This window comes from Epinephelus lanceolatus, chromosome 18 (genome assembly GCF_041903045.1).
Source record: "Epinephelus lanceolatus isolate andai-2023 chromosome 18, ASM4190304v1, whole genome shotgun sequence".
Taxonomy (NCBI): domain Eukaryota; kingdom Metazoa; phylum Chordata; class Actinopteri; order Perciformes; family Serranidae; genus Epinephelus; species Epinephelus lanceolatus.
Window position 1 is genome coordinate 16,042,054 of NC_135751.1, and position 21,630 is coordinate 16,063,683.

At 41.9% G+C, this 21,630-nt stretch overlaps 1 protein-coding gene across 3 annotated transcripts; it reads right to left on the reverse strand.

Moving 5' to 3' along the window:
- Positions 1–313: 313 nt before the first annotated feature.
- On the reverse strand, positions 314–20,879 carry znf652 (zinc finger protein 652). Of its 3 annotated transcripts, none has more exons than XM_033644938.2 (6): positions 20,737–20,879; positions 14,511–16,082; positions 10,844–10,991; positions 10,349–10,464; positions 7,371–7,515; positions 314–3,790 (listed from the first exon to the last, which is right to left on the reverse strand). In XM_033644938.2, the coding sequence occupies exons 2-6, from the start codon at positions 15,564–15,566 to the stop codon at positions 3,168–3,170; spliced, it is 2,088 nt and encodes a 695-aa protein (XP_033500829.2). In that variant the 5' UTR covers positions 15,567–16,082; positions 20,737–20,879; the 3' UTR covers positions 314–3,167. The 3 variants fall into 3 exon arrangements, with proteins under 3 accessions (XP_033500829.2, XP_033500828.2, XP_078017889.1); XM_033644937.2 differs by having other exon boundaries at positions 20,543–20,849; XM_078161763.1 differs by lacking the exon at positions 20,737–20,879 and adding an exon at positions 18,592–18,702.
- Between the last annotated feature and the right edge of the window lie 751 nt (positions 20,880–21,630).

Consider the following 21,630-nt stretch of genomic DNA (forward strand, 5'->3'; position numbering starts at 1 on the left):
ATAAAAAAAGAGGACATAAAACTTCCCTTGTCAAATAAAATGCTTTGAAAAGCAACGCAGTCAGCTGTTGAACCTAGTGTCATGCACAGCCAGCAGACGTTGTTTGGTTACAGGCATTAGGCCAAGAACCCAGTGACCCTGAAATAGTAGAAAATCAAATCTGTGCAAACGCACCACACAGCTGAAAGTTAAGCCCAGTACTTAGCTTACTACCAGGAATGTGTTGTGCTTAATTCTTATTTTTCTACATTTCATGCTTAATTACCCGTCCTGCACCGCATTTGACGATAATAAGAGGCACACAGATATGTGATTATCATGGCTACTTGTTTTTACTTCTCAAAGTTAGCAGTCAGTTAAATGTACATTATCAAAAAAGGCCCAACTTTTTCACTTCTCCTCACTCTCCAGATAACATACAAAAAAAAGGACAAACCAGGACATTATAAAGCTGCACATTTTGTACCAGATACAATAATAAAATACGCAATGCTACATTAAGTGGTTAAAAATACAAAGGGGAAAAAGTATATTGATTTTTTTTTAAAACATCTTTAAAGAATATACAATGTTATTTTTCTTAACTAGCCAAGAATTTTAGTAGAAAGTGCATTCTATATAACAAAGAAAGGAGGAGGAGAATCATTCAGGCAAACTGAAAGACGAAATAGGACACGATGGGGAGGAATTACTCCTTGAACAAACATAAAAGAAGAATGTATTTCAGACATAGCTTGGAGGGGCTGGTGTAAAGTCGCCAAAGCAGGAGGAGCATCGCTTTCACTTTGAGGGGAGGTCCATATTGGAGCAAAAGTGTATTTCTTTTGAAAAAATAGGAAATTAAATTTACGCACATACTAAAAGGCATGTCCTCCTGTTCGCTATGGTCCCTTCCACACTAACCGCCTCCACCCGGGATTCTCCTCCTTTCCTTGCCTAAAAACATCCACTCAAAATAAATCACCTCCACCCTTTCCCATGCAGCCAAAACTGCACTCTGTTCCACAATGCATTGTCAGTCCCTCCCTTCCCTGCGCCTCACCCACGCAGCAGTAAAGTGCAGAGAATACACACAAATGAAAAGGCTTACAAAAAAAAAAAAAAAAAAAAGACAAAGTTCCATACTGCAAAATTGCTGAAGCACAGCAGTGAACCAGAGGGGACAAGATGATAAGCAAATAATGCAGCGCTATTAAGACCCACAGAAATGGCAGGATAATTGCAGGTCTCAAATCAAAAGAGGGGACATCCTAATCTACTGAGCTACTTAACCACATCAGACTGAGTACGGTTAGAGTGGTAGAGAGAGGATCATGTTAAATTTACTGCTATTGTTCATCCCAGGTATCCCCAAATACACATATACCGGGGCACACTGTGTAAAAGCAGCTTTTGGTAGAAGAGCACTGACTGGGGACGACCAGACAGACGGACTGGTAGCGACTAATGCATGCACACATTCACTCCCGCACACAAAGCTCAATGTTGCTCCTACACACACATCTGATAGCTGTCAGACTGGGTGAAAGGGCTAACAACCACGCAGCTCAAATACCTGCCAGCCACTTTAAACAAATAACATTCACACCATCAGCTATTACATTTATAAATGTAATTACGCTGACTGATCACATGTATGCTTATCTATACAAGTATTCTGAGTATTCGACGTTGTATGACCACTGCCTTTTATCCTGACATTTCCTATCGTGTGCTAACAACAGTACGTCTACACTGCAGAACCATTCATTAGCTTAAAACTGAGCAAATTATCAGAGAACATAAAAAAAAAGAAAAAAAGACGTATGAATGACTCATCAGTCATCATTCTGCGTAGGCAACATTCAACAGGTTTAGACACGCATTTGCCTGTGTGGATCAAAGTATACCAGTACGATGACAGTCAAAAAACAAACCTTTACATTACGCCCCACACCAAACCGTGGAATATAGGCTGAGAGGAATATGCATAATTGCCTGTTAAGAACTGTGATGAAAAAGGTCCCGGTGTGTGTTCTGTGTGTGTCAAATGACCTTTCACGTGGTAACCCGTATCATTTCAACAGCAGCGAAGGGAAGTGGGGTAAATCCTGATGGGGCCATGTGTCTGGCCCCTCACAGTGGCAGTATTTGACAGTCTAAAAACATCTGTTGACCAACAGTACTGAAAGCTGAGGTTGCACTGAGCACGGTGAGTACATCAGTGACCAATGGTCTGTTGTCTTTCGAGTGTGTGTGCTTGAGTTAAGTGTGAGGGTGCATGTCCTGCATAATTTGAGTTTCTAGTCGAAACTCAAATCCATTGTAGAAAAGCCAGGCTGACACAATACATTGTTATGTTGTCATATTACACTTCTGAAAATCAAACGGAAAAGCAAAATTAAGAAATATTTCATGTACTGGAATGGAAAGCACCATTTAACCATGATGTGAATCTCAGACCACGTCGGGATTCAGCTAACCATTTACAAAACCTTTTTTTTTTTTTTTTTTCAAAGTCCCCTACAAAAATTCCTCCCCCCCTTCTTACTGTAACCTATGGCACTGCGTCTTGCACTACTGTTGTTGCCCCTCTGACAGAAAGCCTTGACTTTGGCCTTAAGACAGAGAAAGGCTCAGGTAGAACCAGAACCAACATTCATCAAACATTGCTGTGGGGCGAGGCTCTGCAGTACAACGAGGAGGACAGGTTGAGTATTGCTATGGGGAGGAACTGCACACAGCAAGAGTCCTGATCGATGTGCAAGTCAACTTGACAAAAAGAGAAAAGTCCAACGACACTGATCCTTGATGATTCATGAAGCCCAGGAAATACATACGTCAACCTCCATCAGCAGCTTTTGATGAAAAGGAGATACTTTACACCCATGAATGTACAGATTGAGAACTCGAATAGATTTCCTAAGAAAATGTTCAAAAAATTTTCTAGAGGTTGTGAAATCTTTGTCAGTCGACCATGGTATTTAAGTCGGGGTCTTACTTAAATAATGTGTGCACTGAGGATGTGTCACATACACAAGTGTGCATGCGTAGCTTGACTTATTTGAACCTGTTTGAGAGGAGCACCCTTTCATCAGGGACCACGCAACTGAGAGACTGAGGCAGGACTATGAGAAGAGGAGGAACAAGGCGCGGTTTGGTGTGGGCCTGCAGAGCTGGAGCACAGTTCAGTGGTGCTGTGGGGCCCCTGGGCCCTTGTCAGGGGGGGCCATGTGGTGCAGGTAGCTGCTGTCTTCGTGCCCACAGTGGTTTAAGGGCTCGCTCTTGAAAAGGGCCGGGGGCGGGGGCAGGTGGGAGACTGGGGGCACTGCCAGGTGGTGGTGGGGGTGAGGCGGGGCATGTTGGGGTGCGTTTGAGAGGTGTTGCTGGGTTGTTGGCGGGTGGGGATGGTGGTGAGAGGGGTTTGAGTGGAGCTGTACGTGGGAGAATGTGTGTCCCACGGGGCCTCGGGGAGGCATAGAGCCTCCTGTTGGATTGAGGCCCAGGGGTGCTGAGGTGGTGGCCGGGGTGGGAGCTGAGGGACTGGGAACAGAGGTGGAGGAAGAGGAGGAGAAGGTGTTGGCAAAGAGGCGGACAGGCACAGGTGGGCCGCTGGTCTGCAGGACCACAGGGCTGGTGACCCGGAAACACTTCTCTTTGTGTGCTTTGAGCATGTTGGAGAAGCGGAAGCGCTGGCCGCAGACCTCGCAGGGATAGGGCTTCTCCCCGGTGTGTGTGCGACGGTGGCGCTTCATGTTGGGCCGGCTGGTGAAGCTCTTCCCACAGATCTCACAAATGAAAGGCTTCTCTCCTGCACAGATTGAGAAAATAAAAGACTGATGTGTGAGGAAGACAGAGACGGTATCAATCAACATAAAGACCGGAGCTACACAGAGAAAATAATATGATGCATCAGAGTCACATTCTTTGTTGTCAAATGTGATGGTTACCAAATTGAAAATAATCAACTGATTAAAGCTCTAAAAAAAAACAGTTAACTTTTTTCTAATTTCTCTCTACAGAGAGCGACAGTTCTCTTTTAAAAATGCTAATAAGTTGGCATCTTGAATTGAGGGTCTTCGCTGTCAACCCACCCACTCCGCAGGAAGCTATTACAATTCACACTTTGAGGAGAGGAGATGTGAAAGTGAATAACAGCAGCTCCGTTGGAATGCCGCTCTCATTAACCTCCCTCCATGGAGCTACTGAATTATGCCTGCTACCTCCCACACAGCCATCTATTAACAGGCTGCTGAAGGGCTCTCTAAATGCCTTACACTGGCATGTTATGTGTGAAGCTTCTCCAAACCAACTGAATATCAAAAGGTGGCAGCTAATGTGCTAGTCTTCTGTAACTGTTACATTGCACTCTCAGGAAATCATGGAAAATCTGCGAGCAGCAGTGAACCAAACTTTGGGAGTTTGTGTTTAACATGGCTGCCGCCTATTACAGGGCAAGACTGGGTGTGTCTCAAATTTGGTTGCTAGTGGCAGGCAGAGGAGAAGGTAGCGTAATTACACATCACAAATAGAACCATGAGGGCCAATGGAGAGCAGCGTGTCCACCCACGACAGGCACTGCTGGAGAAAAACAGTGAAAGACGAAGAGGCTGCACTGCTCAGCTTGGTCTTAGAAATAGAAATGCAGCAGGGACAGAAAACCAGAGGGATGTAATACAGCATGTGTCTGGGTAGTCATTACAAGCCCCAATATATGCAGGCTCTCCTTTGAAGTCGAGCGCCCCTCTCATTACATAAACTGGGCGAAGTCTCCCTGCTCTTACCACTATAATGTTCTTCTTGGAAACTTCCCATGTCTTTCCTTTTTTAGAGAGTGTATGGTGACTGGCTGACTGACTGACTGAGTCCAGGAACATTGTTGCTGTTTGGCACAGTTTTCATCTCAAAACATTTCCGAATTTGACTGTATTTAGATTTGCAACAGACAGAAGAAACATAACATCTGATAATTTAAAAAAAAAAATGTCTGACTTTTTTTATTTATATATATAAAATAGTCTGAAGACTTAACTCAGAACCTGAGTCCTTCGGGCACTTTCACATTCCTTCTCAAAATGTAAAGCCTGATTTATAGTTGGGCGCTCAACACTTTTTACAAGTGTGGCTCAACAGAAATGATGTATTTTTCAACAGTAAAAAGTTTGTCTGTTTTTAACCCACGCTGACTCTGCGCAGAGAGGACAGCAGCCTAGCTAAACTGCCTTCACCAGGATGACTGACAGCAGACGTTTACTGAACCAAAATAGTTTTCATGTCAGCTCCAGAGGAGGAAATCAACAGTGAGTGTATTCATTGATTCATTGATTTTATTTCTCAGCCCATTGTAGGAAGTAAGGAGAATCTGCAGCTCACAGACAGACTGGGGGCTGATCAATCAATGGATACACGGCTAATAAGTTAAAACATATATACATTTCACTGAAGCATCAATTGCACCCTACTATAAATCAGGCATAACTGAAGAACTGTGCGCAAAGAGGACTTAACATAAAGATTTAACATAAATGACCACTTCGTATGACATGTAATTCATGTCATGTTTTGTAATTAAATGATATTAAAATACCGTAGACGCTAAAACGGAGAGGTGCAGAGATGGAAAAGAAGGCTGTTGCCAGAGCGGCGAGACACCTGTCTCCAAAATAGTAAGTCTCAGCTGAGTGCTTTCTGGCTAATTTTCTGTTTCAGCCTGAACATAATCCAAACACTGTGAAACATTTTTCTTACACCCCATTTTCTGTTATCACGCTCTTTTTTTAGACTGGAAAGTTGGCTGTATGAATTTAAGTTTTTTTTCTTACAAGAAAGTCAAATTCCAAGTCCCTGTATCTGTACCACTGATTGTCAGAGCCTGCTTGTACTAGAGACTAGCATTGTAAAAAAAAAAAATAGCAATTTAACAATACATATCAATTCTGAATATTTGAAATGGTTTCAATATTCATTTTCTGCAGTACTGATATAACGATACCTGCTGCGCTTTCTCACTTTCTCTTATTGTTAATGTTTACTACAGTCCTTTTGCTATTCTCTGCCACTAACCAAGTCAGTATTTTTCAAGGTATTTTATAGCAGTTACAAATATCATTATTGTGACAAAACCACAAGAGACTCTACCCCAACACTGACAACCACAATCTCTGGAACAGGTAGTCCTAATAGGTGGGAACGATAATCTAGGACAGGAGTGTCAAACATACGGCCCGTGGGCCAGAACTGGCTCGACAAAGGGTCCAATCTGGCTCACTAGATGACTAGACTAAGAGGTGCCAGGCTTTTACACCCTGGCCAGAATACAGATCCTTGATGGTACCTAGACCCTAGCGTTTCCACTGCAAACAGTATGTGGGCTGCTCCGTCCAGCACCTCATTTATCGTCCACAGAATGAGGCCGCTTGCCGACATTTACAGAATAACATAAAACAGACTGCAGTGAGAGTCTCTCTCCATAGGATATTGAAAAATAGCGGGTTTGTATATTAAGTCCTTCTCAAGCAAGCTCAGGGGTTTAGTGTTGCCGTAGCCCACAGGAACGCAACTCTGCAATGCTTTTTTCCCCCTTTCTCCGATTGAGGATTACAATATATGCAGTTCACATAATCCGGTTGAAATTAATAAATATAAAGCTTGAAGATCCACTCATTACAAAAAGTGTATGTCATATAAGAACTAATGTAGTGGTCAAAGTTGTCATATGGAATGTAACAACGATGAATTAGGTCGTCAACTCGTGCATTGAGTAACATTACAAGTTAACATTCCACCTTAAATGTTGCCGGCAGTCGGCCGAGCGAATCAAGTTATTCTTTCTCAGACCCCAGCTGCTGAGCAAGAGTGACTGTCCGCTATTGACCAATCAACAGACTGCAGTGTTCACAGCTCCACCTTTTAGTACCAGATCTGTGTCCTAAGTACCCCAACAGAGGGGTTACCAAAAATGGGGGCCGTATAGAACGGTTTCATTGGTACCATCCTCAACTTTTCGCAGTGGAAATGGAAAAAAAGGCGTACTGAACTGGACTGTTTCGTACTGTACAGATTGGTGCAAACAGGGCTTCATTGTGACCATGTTTAAAAGTACTGAACATTGTGCAAAATATCAATCAGCAGCTTCAGTTCAAAATAATCTGTATCAGACCGTATCACACATGTATCAGGAAATGCATGGATAAATGCACATGTAATGACAGTGAGAAGTAGACTGACTCAAGAGGACAGCAACAGAAATAGGTTCCTGTAGTCAACAAAGCTGATGGAGTTTTCCTTGTACAACAGATTCCTGAAGAAGTCCCTGGAGGCAAAAGAGGCCAAAACAACAGTCCAAACCAGCACAACTGGTCTGTTTTCCAGATGGTGGGTGCGTTTCTCACCTGTGTGTGTTTTCATGTGCTCATCAAAATACTGTTTCATGTTGAAGTCTTTGCCACACCACTGGCACATGAACTGCTTGTGTCCGATGTGAATGCTCATGTGGGAGCGCAGCTGGTACTTGTATTGGAACCGCTCGTCACAGTTCTACAGCGGAGACAGAACAGAGGCATTCAGATAACAACAGGTCAAGAGACAGGGACACAGAAACGCTCAAACATACATGCAGACACACACTCAAAAAAAAAAACCAAAAAACCCTGAATTAGGGCAAACATCTTTCATGTCCTCCTCTTTCTATACTTTTTGAGCATTGAAAAAGTTAATGTGATCTTATTTACTGATGGACTGCTGTTATGAAACTGCTGCATATTGTCTACTTTTACACGCACACAAGAAGAAAAAAAAACAGTTTCTACCAATGCCTGTAAATAGGAAGTAGGATTTGGGGTTATTGAGGTTATTAACACTGCTCTTAAAGGATAACTTTGGTATTTTTTTCTAAGTGACTAATGGGAACAAATATTTTCAGTACCACAAAGCTGGTTCCCTTTTTAACAGGGTAAATCCCAGGTAAAATAAACAAACTGTTCACTGGCCCCTGTGATTATAAACGCAACATCCTGGTCAGACAGAAGTGAAAGTGTTTTTACGTGCCACTACGTCCACATAAACAGTCATATATTTCAAACGTTGGCCTACTTTTAATATTTGAAATGATTTCTAGTGTTCCTACATCTTCTTATTCTGTTGTTTCACTCCATGAATTTCACTTTTTGCTGTCGCTAAATCAGCACGCCCCCGTAGGTAATTAGTATCACAGTTTCATCTCATATCATATGAAGTACTTCATTCATGGTTCAGATGATGTTGCACGTAATAAACAACCACGCGTAATTCACATGAACATGCTTGTGGCTGTATGGGAAAACCCAGAGATGAAAACCAGCTTCCTGATACCAGTTATCCAGATGGTAAATGTTCATGAAGCCAGACAACCAAAAGATATCCTGTGCACAGCTGTTCAAAATCACAGTAACTGTTAAACAAATCAAGTTCAAAATATAAATAATATATATATTTCACCGATTTAAAAGATTTATTACAGTTTGTTCCTGAACTCAACCCAGTCTCCAACCTTCTGCTTTGATCGTGATTATTATTATTTTTGGATCAACGATATCCCAATCCTACTAAAAATTTTTCAATGTCACATACTGAAGGTTGGATCCAGATTAAAACTAGGACTAGATTACAAGATCTACTCTGATTTCAGAATCCTTTTTCAAGGTTTGATCCTATCCATCAGCTGAAATCTGATCAGATTGCTTCTGTTCTGAACAACTGGGCCCAGAGCATGTTGAACTGACTTTGTAGTTTAGGCCCCAGATATCGAGCTGTGTTAACAAGATTTCTCTTAATCCCTTAATCTGATAATGGCAGCAGATTTCTCATTTATATGTATATGAGGTTTAAGAAATTAGGTTACTGCAGCGAGCCAGCAATAACCAGATTATTTGGGTGCATGTCACCAAACTGTGTGTTTGCATTATGAGGCTTTCTTGGTCAGGTGTTTTTCCCTAATATGAGATATTTATAATTTCAATGGCACCACCTGGCTAAATAAACGTCTGTGGGGAAAGAAATCCAGCAGTTTCCATATGGCACTACAGAATAAGACCACTGAGGAGAATGGCCTATACATTACATACACCCTTAATAGGCATGTAATCACATGTTGCAGAGTAGAAAGACTTCAAACATTTCATTTGAGCAGCTCCACCCATACACACATGTTCCCTGTGTGCAACCCTTTAAGTGGTTGGGTATTAAAAAGCCTCGGGTGGAAGTAAGGCACCCCATCTGTCAACTTCCTGTGATTCACAAGCGAGGAGAGGGTTTGATAATCAACTGTAACTAACCCTGTTGAGCAGAAATAAGCTTGCAAGTCACAATGTGACTGAATGCATCTATAACAGTTGCTGGTTAAAGCCCAACACACTGAACACTTAGTTCTATAATTATATAACGTTCTGGTTAACTAGTGAACTTGCTAATATTTGACATGGTCTGACTTCCATGTATAACTCTGACATCCTAACTGTCCACTGAATGTTTAAAGAACAGGAGGACGGTCCCCTCTGAAAGGCATCGACTGAATATAACTGACTATTTTGGGGTTGGTCACAAACCACATGGCACAGATGCTCCTCTGCTCAAACTAATGAGTAAAAACTACCTTGAAGCTCCTTTTGGAGGCACACAAGGACAACTTCAACAGAACTGTAACCTTCAGTTGCTCCACTCAAACAGCTGAACACTCCGAGTACGGAATTGAGCTCAAAATAAATACATTATAAAAAGGACATGCGAGGAAGATGATGACATTTAAGTGTGCCTGTTTGTGAAAAGCCGCATTTAATGCATACCATCACTCCAGTATGTCAACGTTATAGAGGTTCTGACATTTGTTCAGGCAGGAAAGGAAATCAAACCGTGACTGCGGGCAGGAAGAAAAAATCATCGTTGAGCTGTGGAATTTAGGCTGCTTGGAAAATGCATAGTGGATTCCTGGGAACTGTCACGGTAAAAAGGCTCATGTTGTCTGTGTTGCGTGAGTGACCTTTCACATGGCCACGCATTTTTCAACCTAACAAGATAAACAAGTCTAAAATTCCTCCGAGGGACACCTGTATTTAGTGTCATCCACTTGTGATGGGGTGCACTGGGGACAAATATAGACTGTATCTGCATTTTAAAGCCGCTGTCAGGGTCATTATGTCACTGTAAAGCAGGAGGTCGTGTTTTTTGGCTGTATGTCCTCTCCCACATACTTTGTCCATGTAGCACTGGCTTCAGATGCAGGTGAGACAACATATAATACTGCTGAGACCTGTCAACTAGATCTGGACCTCATCTAGATTTATTACAATATAAGAGATCATGTCTGAACAGGGGCCACAGTGTGTGCTCATCTTACCTCACAACGGAAGGGCTTCTCTCCAGAATGCTGGAGTGAGTGAACTTTTAAAGACATGCTGCGTTTAAACGACTTCCCACACGTCTCACAGGTAAATGGCATGTCCTTAGTGTGAGCTGGGTTTGGGGGAAAGAGACGGATGAAAGAAAGAAAGAAAGAGAGAGAGGAAAACAATACTGAGACAACAGCAAACACCTGATCAGGTCACATCAAGATTTCAACCAGGATAGCTGTGCATGAATAAAGGCGACTACTACATTATTTAAGTTAATTAAAGAAAGTTAATCTAATGATTATACAAAAAAATGTAACAGTGGTAAGCGTACAGCCACAAAAAATATATATCTATAATATAGAATGTGATTATATTGTGGCTCAGTCATACTGAACTCTGAGTCGTGGTGACTCACACCAACAGGATGTGATATTGTAATGCAGCACAACAGGAACTGTAAAAAAAAAAAAAAAACAAAAAAAAAAAACACCCCCACTTACCAACCATGTGCTTACGGACATGTGCCATAGTGTAGAACTTCTTCTCACAGATTTCGCACGAGAACTTCTTTTCGGCATAGCCGTGCACAATCTTAATGTGCTCATGCAGTGACCACAGCTTCTTAAAAGACTTGTTGCAGGAGACACACTAAAGGACACATACAAGGAGAAAAAAAAAAGATAAAGCTTATTGTTACTGATTGATATCATGAGCAAACAACACCTGATGGCCATCAGATGGTTCATATTTGCCAACACTGTTTCATTATACTACAGCTCCCTCTGCTGGGGAAAAAATCACAATGTGTCTAATTCCCTGAACTCCCTCTCCATCTTCTGAGGAAGTTAACAGACTACACAACCTGGAGGCCATTAGGGGGAAAAACACAAACAGGAAAGTGTGGATTCCATCAATATTAATTCAGCTTGCAGATGTGATTCCTGACTAAATCATATTCTTCACTTGTGAAGTATTTATCCAGCTTGGACCTTGTCGTGATTTGTTCTATGGAACTGAATCAAGGTGGAAATTAACGTCAAAGCAAGTTACAAAACAATTAAATGTGTATATTCGATCCCTCTCAAATCAATATTCAGTTAAAGCACCTTTGAAACACCGTAATGTCAGTGTAGGTCAATCTGAACCAGCTTCGCACATTTGGACACTTTTATTTTTCTTTGCAAGACATATAAGTTCAGACTGAAGTGGAAAATACAGAATATTGTATGCTAATATTCCACCATTATTCTGAATATGACGATATTATGAATTTAAAACGGGTCATGTTATCAGCATATTCCATTTACATATTCTGATTTAGGCCTTTTCCGATTAAGATATTCGGGATATGATGTTATTATTCACGTTTTGAGAGCATTTTTTGAACACGTGTCCAGTGCATTCAAATTAAATGTTTGCGACACACGGCTTCTTGCCTGTTTACAGTCAGTATGCAATCAATTAGCCAACAGTTTGCAAGGCTGTGGTGTAGGTGCATGCCCAAAAGAAAAGCCCACATTTCTGGATGGCAGGAGAAACACACCTACTTTTAAACTTGGTTTTTGGGTATGCGCAAATATAGCCGCGCCAACCCTTTCAAGAGGATGGTTGAAGGAATAAAACAGGAAGGCTGCGTTCACACAAAAAAATCCTATTTTGATGCAAAGAAGCACAAAGGCATAAGCAGCTCCAGCCATTCCCACTTTTCCATATTTTGATGTGATAAACAAGTCAGGGCATGTTAATTGCAGTATGCACAGCTGCATGTAAACAGGAATATTAGTGGAACAATCACTGTTATTAGCCCAGTAAACAGCTTAGTAGGAATATCATTTCATTCAGAAAAAAGGCAAAACCCTGAATATTTTGTGCATATAAAAGGTAGTCAGTGTTGTTTTGGTGCCATTCCTGACCTCTGGCTCTGTGTTCAAGCTGCTGTCTTGCTGGAAAATAAATCCAGTTGTACTGGCAGTTATCTTGCAGACTGTAGGGTGCCCTGCAGAGAAGCATCCCCACAGCATCACGTTGCCACCAATATATAAAAACACCAAAATTCAAGCAATTAATGTGACGGCCAGAAAGCTTAATTTAGGTTTCATCATATGAAAGAGACTTCCACTGTTTTAGTATCTCTCACATGTCCTCTGGCAAACGCTTGCCAAGCTATCATGTGAGATTTTTTTTCTTCCAACAGCGTCTTTCTTTTTTCCCACTGACATAAAATTGGTGAGGCACCGGGGAAAAATTTGTGTGTTTCTGATTTTATCCATGAACCCTGAAGCTCAGTTGATAGCTGCACCATTTTAAAATAAGTTCACTGTACTCTGAAGGATATTTATACTACCCCTGATTTATTTTTTGATTTGTTATGGTATGATCCTTTGTCTTCACGATACATGTTTGACCAGGAAATTGACAAACCAGTTGTTAGACCTTCCAGATAAAAGTGTAGTGAACCTAAAAACAATCTCTCTTCACACTTTGATTCATAAAGCTGATTATGAAGATTAACTTGGCTCCACCGGTGATGGAGTGCAATTGGTTATTTGTGTTATATTTGCATTTATTTCTAATCAAGTTGATTATTTTTTCTGTTGTTCAATGTAAAAATTCAGTATCACGTCCACCATGATACACTGTTATTAAAGCTACAATTATGAAAATAAGTTTTTGTTATTTACAAAGTAAATGAGCCAGATAGTCTGTGAAAAGTACCATGTCCCTCCTCCCCCTGTTGAATCTAATGGCATTTGCTAGAATCAGACTGCGGCTCACTGAAAACAACCAATCAGAGCCGAGGAGTCCCTAACACAGGTGTCAATCATGTCAGTCACTGCTTGTAAACTCTGGTCAAACTTTCAAACTTGGCAGCTCTGATCAAATATCAATCAAGATTCTGTTACTGCATTGCCTCAAATGTTTTCAGAAACATATTGTAGTGTACTGTTTAGCTGTAAATAAGAATGTTTGCAACCTGGCAAGCACCACCCACTGGCCAGAGCAGTTTTCTCATTTTATATTTAGTCATTTATTCAGTCAATATTTCTGATTTGCTTAATAAGAACCACACTTAGGGGGCGTCGGTAGCTTAGTGGTAGAGAAGGCGCACCATGTACAAGGCTGTTGCCGCAGCGGCCCGGGTTCGACTCCAGCCTGTGGCCCTTTGCTGCATGTCACTCCCTCTCTCTCTCCCCCTTTCACACTTGTCTGTCCTATCCATTAAAGGCAAAAATGCCCCAAAAAATATCTTAAAAATAAATAAATAAAAAAATAAAAAAATAAGAACCACACTTAGGATCAATTCACCTGCCCAATTTGCTGCATTCGTCCCTTTACAGATATTATAATAAGGCATGAGTATTGAGTGTTGCCTCCTGGAAACAAGTCGTGCATTAACAGGCTCTGCATTGATAAAATGCTATTTTTCTGCTCCATTAAGCCAAACTAATTATTAGAGAACCTGTAACTTCACAGCTTGACATGGTTGGCTGGAGAAAACTAACACAAACTAAAGATGCAAATCAAGTTCAGCAAAACAAGGCGCTAAATAAAGCTATTCAAAACAGCCACGAGACCCTTGGGTATTAACACGCTGAATCACGTTTTTGTTTTAGAGAACCAAAACCAAATTCAACCCACTTGTGACACCATTGATGACAGCTGGTCACGATACGTTTTTTCCTACATGTTAGCAGTTTGACAGTGCGTTCAGATTATGTTTTTTTTAGTTTTCTGGCTTAAATATTACAAATACTTTACTGGAAAGCATAAAACACCATTATTTAGCTACAGATACTGTAACTTCATGACACAATTCTTTGCCCGGAAACAAAACTAGCATGTTACTTAACTTCACACCTAGACCGCAATCTCATTATTTACAGTTTTATGGGCGTGTAACAGGAAAAACCACAGTTTCATGTTTAAAATGTTTACTGCACTCAGTGGGCAAAAAAGCTATGTTTGAACATCAGGTTTATGCATCAAAGCACCCAAAATAAATCTGAAAGTAAGTTGTTCTGGGCAGCTGCTAAATATATCTATGTATATAAAGATGTTATCAAAGAATATGGTGAACCCTGGAAATGCATTTTTCTATTATTCAGAATAAAATGTGAATGTGCGAGAGAAAGATATGGTGTGAGACGGGGGAGAAGTTTGCTTTACCTGGATGTTCTTCTCACAGTCAGTCTGCTGGTGTAAGGCCAGCTCACTCTCCAGGACAAACTTTTTGCCACACTTGTCACAAATCTGCATTCGCCTGTGTGTGACGTTCATGTGCTTCTCCAGGTACCAGCGTGTGTTGAACACTCGCGGGCACTTCTCACAAGCCAGCATCTCCTTCTCCTCCACCTCTGCTTTCCCTGCCATCGTCGTGGTCATGGAACCGGCGGACGATGGAGCTGATCTGGCCGACCTGCGCTTGCTCTTCGGAGGCTCCATGCGCTTCCGTCGGCCCCTGGTGGTCATTCCTGCGGTGGCGGTGCTCAGAGCCGTTCTGAGGCTTTTCCTCCGTGGCTGGCTTGGAGCTGCCGCGCTACTAGAACCACGACGGGCCCGCTTTGACCTTGTCCGTCGACTCCCGAGCTCATCTTCCTCGTCGTCTTCCTCTTCCTCGTCTTCTTCTTCCTCCTCATCGGGAGTGTCCTCATCCTCCTCCTCATCTTCATCATCGTCGTCGTCGCTGCCAGCTCTCTCTGAGTCATCTGCCGCGGTTCCACTTTTGTTGTCCCCCTTGGATACATGAAGCGTCTGGTTGTTCAGGTTTACCTCCACGATGATCTGCTCACGCTTGAAGCCCTCATCCTCCCCATCTTCATCTTCATCCTCATCCTCACCCTCTTCCTCCTCATCTTCGTCATCATCGTCAGTGTCGTCAGAGGTGCCATCGTTTCCAGCCTGGGACCCGTGTGTCCCCACCTCCTGCCCTGCTCCTCCCTCTCTGAAATACTGCTGATGTTGCTGCTGAGTCGCATGTTGAGTCGGCAACTGACCGATGTTCTGATCTCCCATGGACGTCTTGGCTGCCATTTTATTGTCCACTAGGACAGAATACGGCTTACCACCAACCTCCCTCTTATAAAGCTTGCCCGTCAGGTCCAGATCAGGGTTAGGGGAGTGAAAATAGGACTGGGACACTGGCGCCCTGCGTCCCTCCTCCTGTGACATCCCGCCAAGGCTAGGGACAGAAACCTCTTCCTTGAGGCTCTTGCAGGATTTCATGAAGAGGGAGAGGGTATAGAGGGATGGAGTTGGTGGATGCACAAGGCAATGGAAAAGAATAACTGCTATGGTGCCAAGGTAGACTAACCTACTCTACAAGGAGGGGCAGGGGACACCACACCAATCCCCCACCCTCCTTCTACTGAGGAGACAGGAAGGAGGGGATGAGGCGACAGATAGTCAACCTGATTCAAAAAGAGCATCCATGCTGTCCAAGGTAGGAAATGCAGTCGGAAAGACATACAATCTGTTCCAAGATTTGTTCCATGTGCTTAAAAATCAGACTGCAAAATCAAAGGCTCAGAATCTTTGATGCTGAACATTTGAAGCTAAATTCCTCTCGAGTTATATGTGAGGTGTAGGCAGATCCAAGATTCAGTTTCTCTGAAGGCTGCTGCCCTGCAGGGTGCCGGTGTCTTCAAACTGCAGCGCAGGACAAGACAAACTGAATGCCAGACATGGAGCTGCTGAAATGACTTCTGTGTATTGCTTGAAGAGCCATTTACAGTGCATTACCTGCGAGATAAGAGGGAGAGAAAAAAAACAGGGGAAATATAGATGAGGTTAGAAGAGGTGCCACTACAGAGTCTGTGAACTGAAACTAAAGCCATAATGTCAAGTTTTCAACACTGAGCGCCACATTTACCCACAAATGTTTCAGTGTTGTGTGTGGGAGTAGAAACCACAGCCTTCACAAATGAATGTGAGTGGATTCAAGTACAAAAGCAGAGTATTCTGAATATTTCCAGGCCACAACTGAAACACCTCACTAGAAAATAAAATGCAGTGAGGGTTTGCTTTCTAGAGTAATATTTATGTTTATATGTATTGAGGGCACTTGGGGAATATTTTTGTAGTAATGCTTATATGTGGTATCCTGAGATTTTGTAACATGAAAGTCCTTTGAGGTGTTTTGCTTTGAAATTTCTAATAAAAAAATCAAATACAAAAACACACCATGATACCATCTTAATTTGAGAGCATATACACCACACAAAGATGTATAATATCTTCTTGAAGATGGTTAGATAAAACTTTTTACGTGAGGTCTGGAAGACTCCCTGATAGCTCAAATGAATTGCAAAGGGCTGTGACAACTTAGATGCAATCACTGAGCATCACTTACATTCTGAATCCTGAACAATAAATAAGTTATGTTTCATATCTTTCCAGCGTAACATTTGGTACAGTGTTAACAAAAGTGAACACTTTGCAAAAACACGAACCCACACCAACTCGATGGCAACGGCACTGATTAAACAAAAGATTGTCTGCTTTTTCTTTTTTTTGTTTTAAACAATACACACCAACTTGCACACACACCTCCCATTGACTGTTAGAGAGCATAGTGTAACCACAGCTCAGGAGCTTGTGTTGCAGATACAACCACAGGAAACTGTATTTCAGCTTTTCAATGAAGCTGAAGCGCTGCGCAGCTCGGAATATACAGTAATATCATCGTGTTCATGCAAGTAAACGATGGAAAAGAAAGACAGCATTAAAACACAAAAATATTGCTGTAACGGCATTTGTATGTGCTTGACTTTTGCATACATGTAAGCAAGGGTGTCACTGGCTGACAGTTGGTTGACCTCGAACAACCTCACACCCTACTCACCATAATGAGTGTGCACAAGGGCGGTTTGTTCACTAGAAAACCTCCCTGAGCAAGAAACAAAAACACATTTCCTTTCTTGGAGACAAACATCCTCTCCTCTGTGCCTTCACAAACATTTTATGCTTATTTCTTTTTTAACACAACGCTCCTCTGTCTACAAAGAAAACATAAATAGGGCAGGAGGGACTTTCATATTCAAACATCCCCCCACCGACCCGCAAAGACTACTTTGTTCTCGTCTTTAATTTAGAGCCATGATTAATATGAAGGGATTGCAATAGTGCCAGAAAAAGGAGCAAGAGAGTCTGTTAAAAGTGAAATGATGAGTGTAGAGCTTTGCAATCAGGGCAGACATGTTAAGCCTGATCATTTTGACAGTTACGAGCACATTTATTGATCGCAATTAGAAAAAGCATCTTTTTTTTCTCTTTAATTTTTTTAGAGCAGTATTTGTCACTTGAAACGTGTTTTCATATGTGGTTATTACTGAAAGTTCAGTGTCGACACTAATTCTGATTGAACAGAGGCTGCAAATGTCAGGAATAAAACCAGAATAACTCCAAATAAAAGATCAATATTTGAAAGACTTGACAGGATTTTTTTTCAACTTTGTTCACCGGTCCATTTTTAAAAGATGCTCTGTGTATTTCAGTACTCAATTTGAATGTAAGTTCTCCCAGTTAATTGCTATAATCTCGCTTGGTAAACCCTAAACTGATCTCCCTGTTCCTCCTTTCAATTCATGTCGCAAAACTGAAATAAGAAACCATGCAAGACTGTTATGAGAATGGAACTAAATGATGTTTGCTGAGCTTTTATTAAAGCCAAACATACATGAATTTATGTTCTACCAGTTTTACAAGTACAAGCGAAAGCCATTTATGTAGAATTTGGCTATCCACACATACAGGCACACCTGCCTTCCTGTGCATGCTGACTCTGATCCTTTCTGAGAATTGGACAGCAGCTCTGAGAGCATTAAGACCACAAGGGGAGGGCGCGCTCTGCACTGACAGAGCAACTCAACTCACATGGCTGTCTTAGACACAAAGCCTAATAGATTATCCTGCGTCTGGATGACAGAGGAATATAAATTGCATGGGAAACCATTGCCTGAACCTGATTTAACATGCAATCGGCTTGTTACATCCTCTTTTCAGCCCGTGTGTGATTAAAATAAATATTTGTGGGGTTGAAAGCATATGAAACAGCTAATTTTAAACATGCATTTAATTTGTCATTCGCAACACAAGCAAAAGTGCTAAACTGACTGCGGAAAACTGTCAAAAAGAAAATGCACATGTGCAAATAAACAAACACACTCTGTGGTTATGCAACCCATATTGAGTAAAATCCTTCCACCGGCTTATCATTATCAATGATGAGTCATTTCAGAGTTTCACTCACAGCGAAATAATGCAGTCCTTTGATGTGGGAATCAAGTAGAACGCAGACTTCAATATCAGTATCACTGGTAATTAGCCTGCACAATCACCTTGTCAGATCGGAAGGTCAAACCTATTGGAATTATAATCATTTGCAACTCTTTTTTTTTTTTTTTTAGTTTGGACAGCTTTCAAAGATGAACTTTGCACCCTGGCGCAAAAAAGAAGGAAAAAAAGTGCATGTCTCTCTGACAGCCCATTTAAGCAATCCAAAGCATTACTAATGCTCAGCAAAACTTGCCCAGAAATCAACGTTTATTCAACAATAACCAATTTACAGCTGTCCTCAGTCAAGTTTCAGAGACACGATGAGAAACCAAAACTAATTTCATATACGGTAAGCCACAAAGCCAGTCATATACCGGATAGATGCTGCTGTGGCTTAAGATTTGAATGACACAGGATGGGAGCTTTACTGCGACAGTACTATACAACATTTCAACCAACAGCATTAGACAGTGCGAGGGTTCGCAGATGCTTGGCTTGTGACAGTAAAGCAGATGAAACCTCTGAAGCAGTCAAAATGCGTCACGTTTACCTCTGACTATGCAGCAGTGCTCCTCAAATCCATGCTCCCTCTAAAGTCTAGACTTTAATGAGCTTTCCCTTTCGCAGCTTGTGGAGGACCCGTGTGAAGGTTCACATTCCAAACTCAGTCCAAACTCATAAGACCTTAACCAGCTCACTGTGTGGTGCACTGCAGGGGTGCGCCGTGCCTCTGTGAGTATTTGGCCCTCAAGCCCATAATCGGGTCATAAGAGCAGTACTTAGTGTTTTTGGTCTGGTATAAATCATCTGAGGTATCATAGAAAAGTGGGTATTATCTTAGCTCTCCCAAGTTTTTGTCTTCTCATCACTGCTCAGAGTCACTGTCAAACCTGAGAGCAGCACTGATGTTCACACTGGATCTCTCCTCTGAATAGGGAAAGATAACATGGGCGTATTCAGTGTGAATTGTTTAAATGTTAATTTGTAGAGCAAGAAATCATGCTTAAATAAAAACGGAAGGACCGGGTCACACAAGCTTATACAGGGTTATGAAGTGCAAAAGCAACATTTCATTTTGGGAAGTATAACGAGATATGGTGCAGCAGCAGCTACTTTCTGGTTTTATAGCTACGTCTTGTTGTGGGTAATCTTTCCAGCTACACGGCTCAGAGTTAATGTTGCAGTGTGTATAAAGCGAAGAAGGGGTTAAAACAAAAAAGCAACATTATACACCGAACAGCAGTAACACTGCAGGCCTGGCCAACTTAGGCTACTTAGCTAGCTAGCCTCACTCCATAGGTACTAACCTGCACACACATGACAAGCTAACTTGGCTACATTAGCTCAAGGTGCAGCCATTAGATATTTTAGTGCAGTTAAGGTTACTTTACTACATGAACAGTAATATTAGCTTGCATAAGCTCTATCATCTGAAGGCTGCTGTTTACTGACATGCATCAGCTAACAACAGATACAAGACTTTCACTTTTTTTAACCCAAAACCGCCCAGATTGGGGCTAGTTAGCTTGACGCTAGCATTAACGTCAGATATTTAGCATTAACGTTACACTTAATTTCGACACTGCACTTTAAAAGGAAAAGTGCGACAGTTATCGGAGCCACGTGAAGCTAGATGAAAAGCAGATGTCATGCTTTGTTATCGACGTATCTTTCTTGTCTTGCAAGATGAAAAGCGCCGCTTTCCTAACAAAACCCCGACTGCTGTACTGACAAACCCACTCAACTCGACACTGTCACAAAGTCAGTGCTAGCTCAGCTCACGGACAATTCTCACAGTGGCTCCGGGCACCGGCTACCGGCGACCTGGCTGTGCCTTTCCCCAAGCAGCTGCCATGCTTGTCATACATGTAAGTGCATACAGTTAAGTTATATAGCAACATTTTGTTGCAGGTTTGCTGGCTTACCTCCGTCGAGAGCGACCTCCCTCTTGCGTTCGTGCAATCAGAGTTGCACAGATTCAGGGTTGCACGCGCACTTCTCTCGCTCGCTCTGCCTCTACATTCGCGGATGTGCATTTAGAAAGGGCAATGCCAATAGTTTCTTTGTGCAAATGTGTGTGAGATCATTTGTTGATGTGCGATATGGGCTGCGGAGATACCTGCGCACCGGTGTCCTCAGCCCCGCTACGTGGCCCGGCCAAGCTCTCGCGCGTACCACCGCCGTCCCGCGCTCATCCCAGGCATTCAGGCCGCTGTCTGGGCAGGCGCGCGGCAGCGTGTCTGGGTCTGGATTCTTTTCGTCTCCCCTCCAACACCAGACAGGGTACGGCGCGCGCACACGCGCTGAGCTGAAATCCTTGATTGATGAAATAATAATGAGAAGACCCTGAGGACCGCTTTATCCTCTCCAAGGAGAAATCCTAAAAGTGTAATGACTTTGTTCTATTTTTAACCAACTGTTCATCTTAAATATTATGGCACATCTTCAATTTTATGAGTTTGATGCTTTTAACATGAAGTTTTCTGTGCACACAAGGCGTCCCGGCCATTTATTATTTGTGAACTTCCAATCTGAATCTATAAATAGCATCAGGAAAGTGACCAAAATCCATGATTCAACGATTTATCTTTCCTAAAAGATAAATACATCCGGAACAATAGGATAAGGGTTTAATGGCTGCTCAAAAGCATATAAAAAATACAGAAATAAATCATGCTTTGTTCTAAAATTAATTGTATCTTGAGCTATATACCAGAAAATATTTAAAAGGACTCCATCATGATTTTCTTACAGGTTTTGATTTCTTCCCAGCCATTGTCTCAAACCCCCACTTCACTTTGTAGTCATCAAAGTTACCAATGTCAAACTATTTTACTCATTTTGAAACATAATAATGCCACACCTGTTAAGGAGGCAAAAAATAAGCAGTTAAACCTACTTCTGACCTTCTACAGTATTTTGTCAAAGAGGATGCAATCATGACACACCCTCCTGTGGTGACTGTTATGATTACACATAATAGAAAACCCTGTACATTCACCCCAGAGTCCTT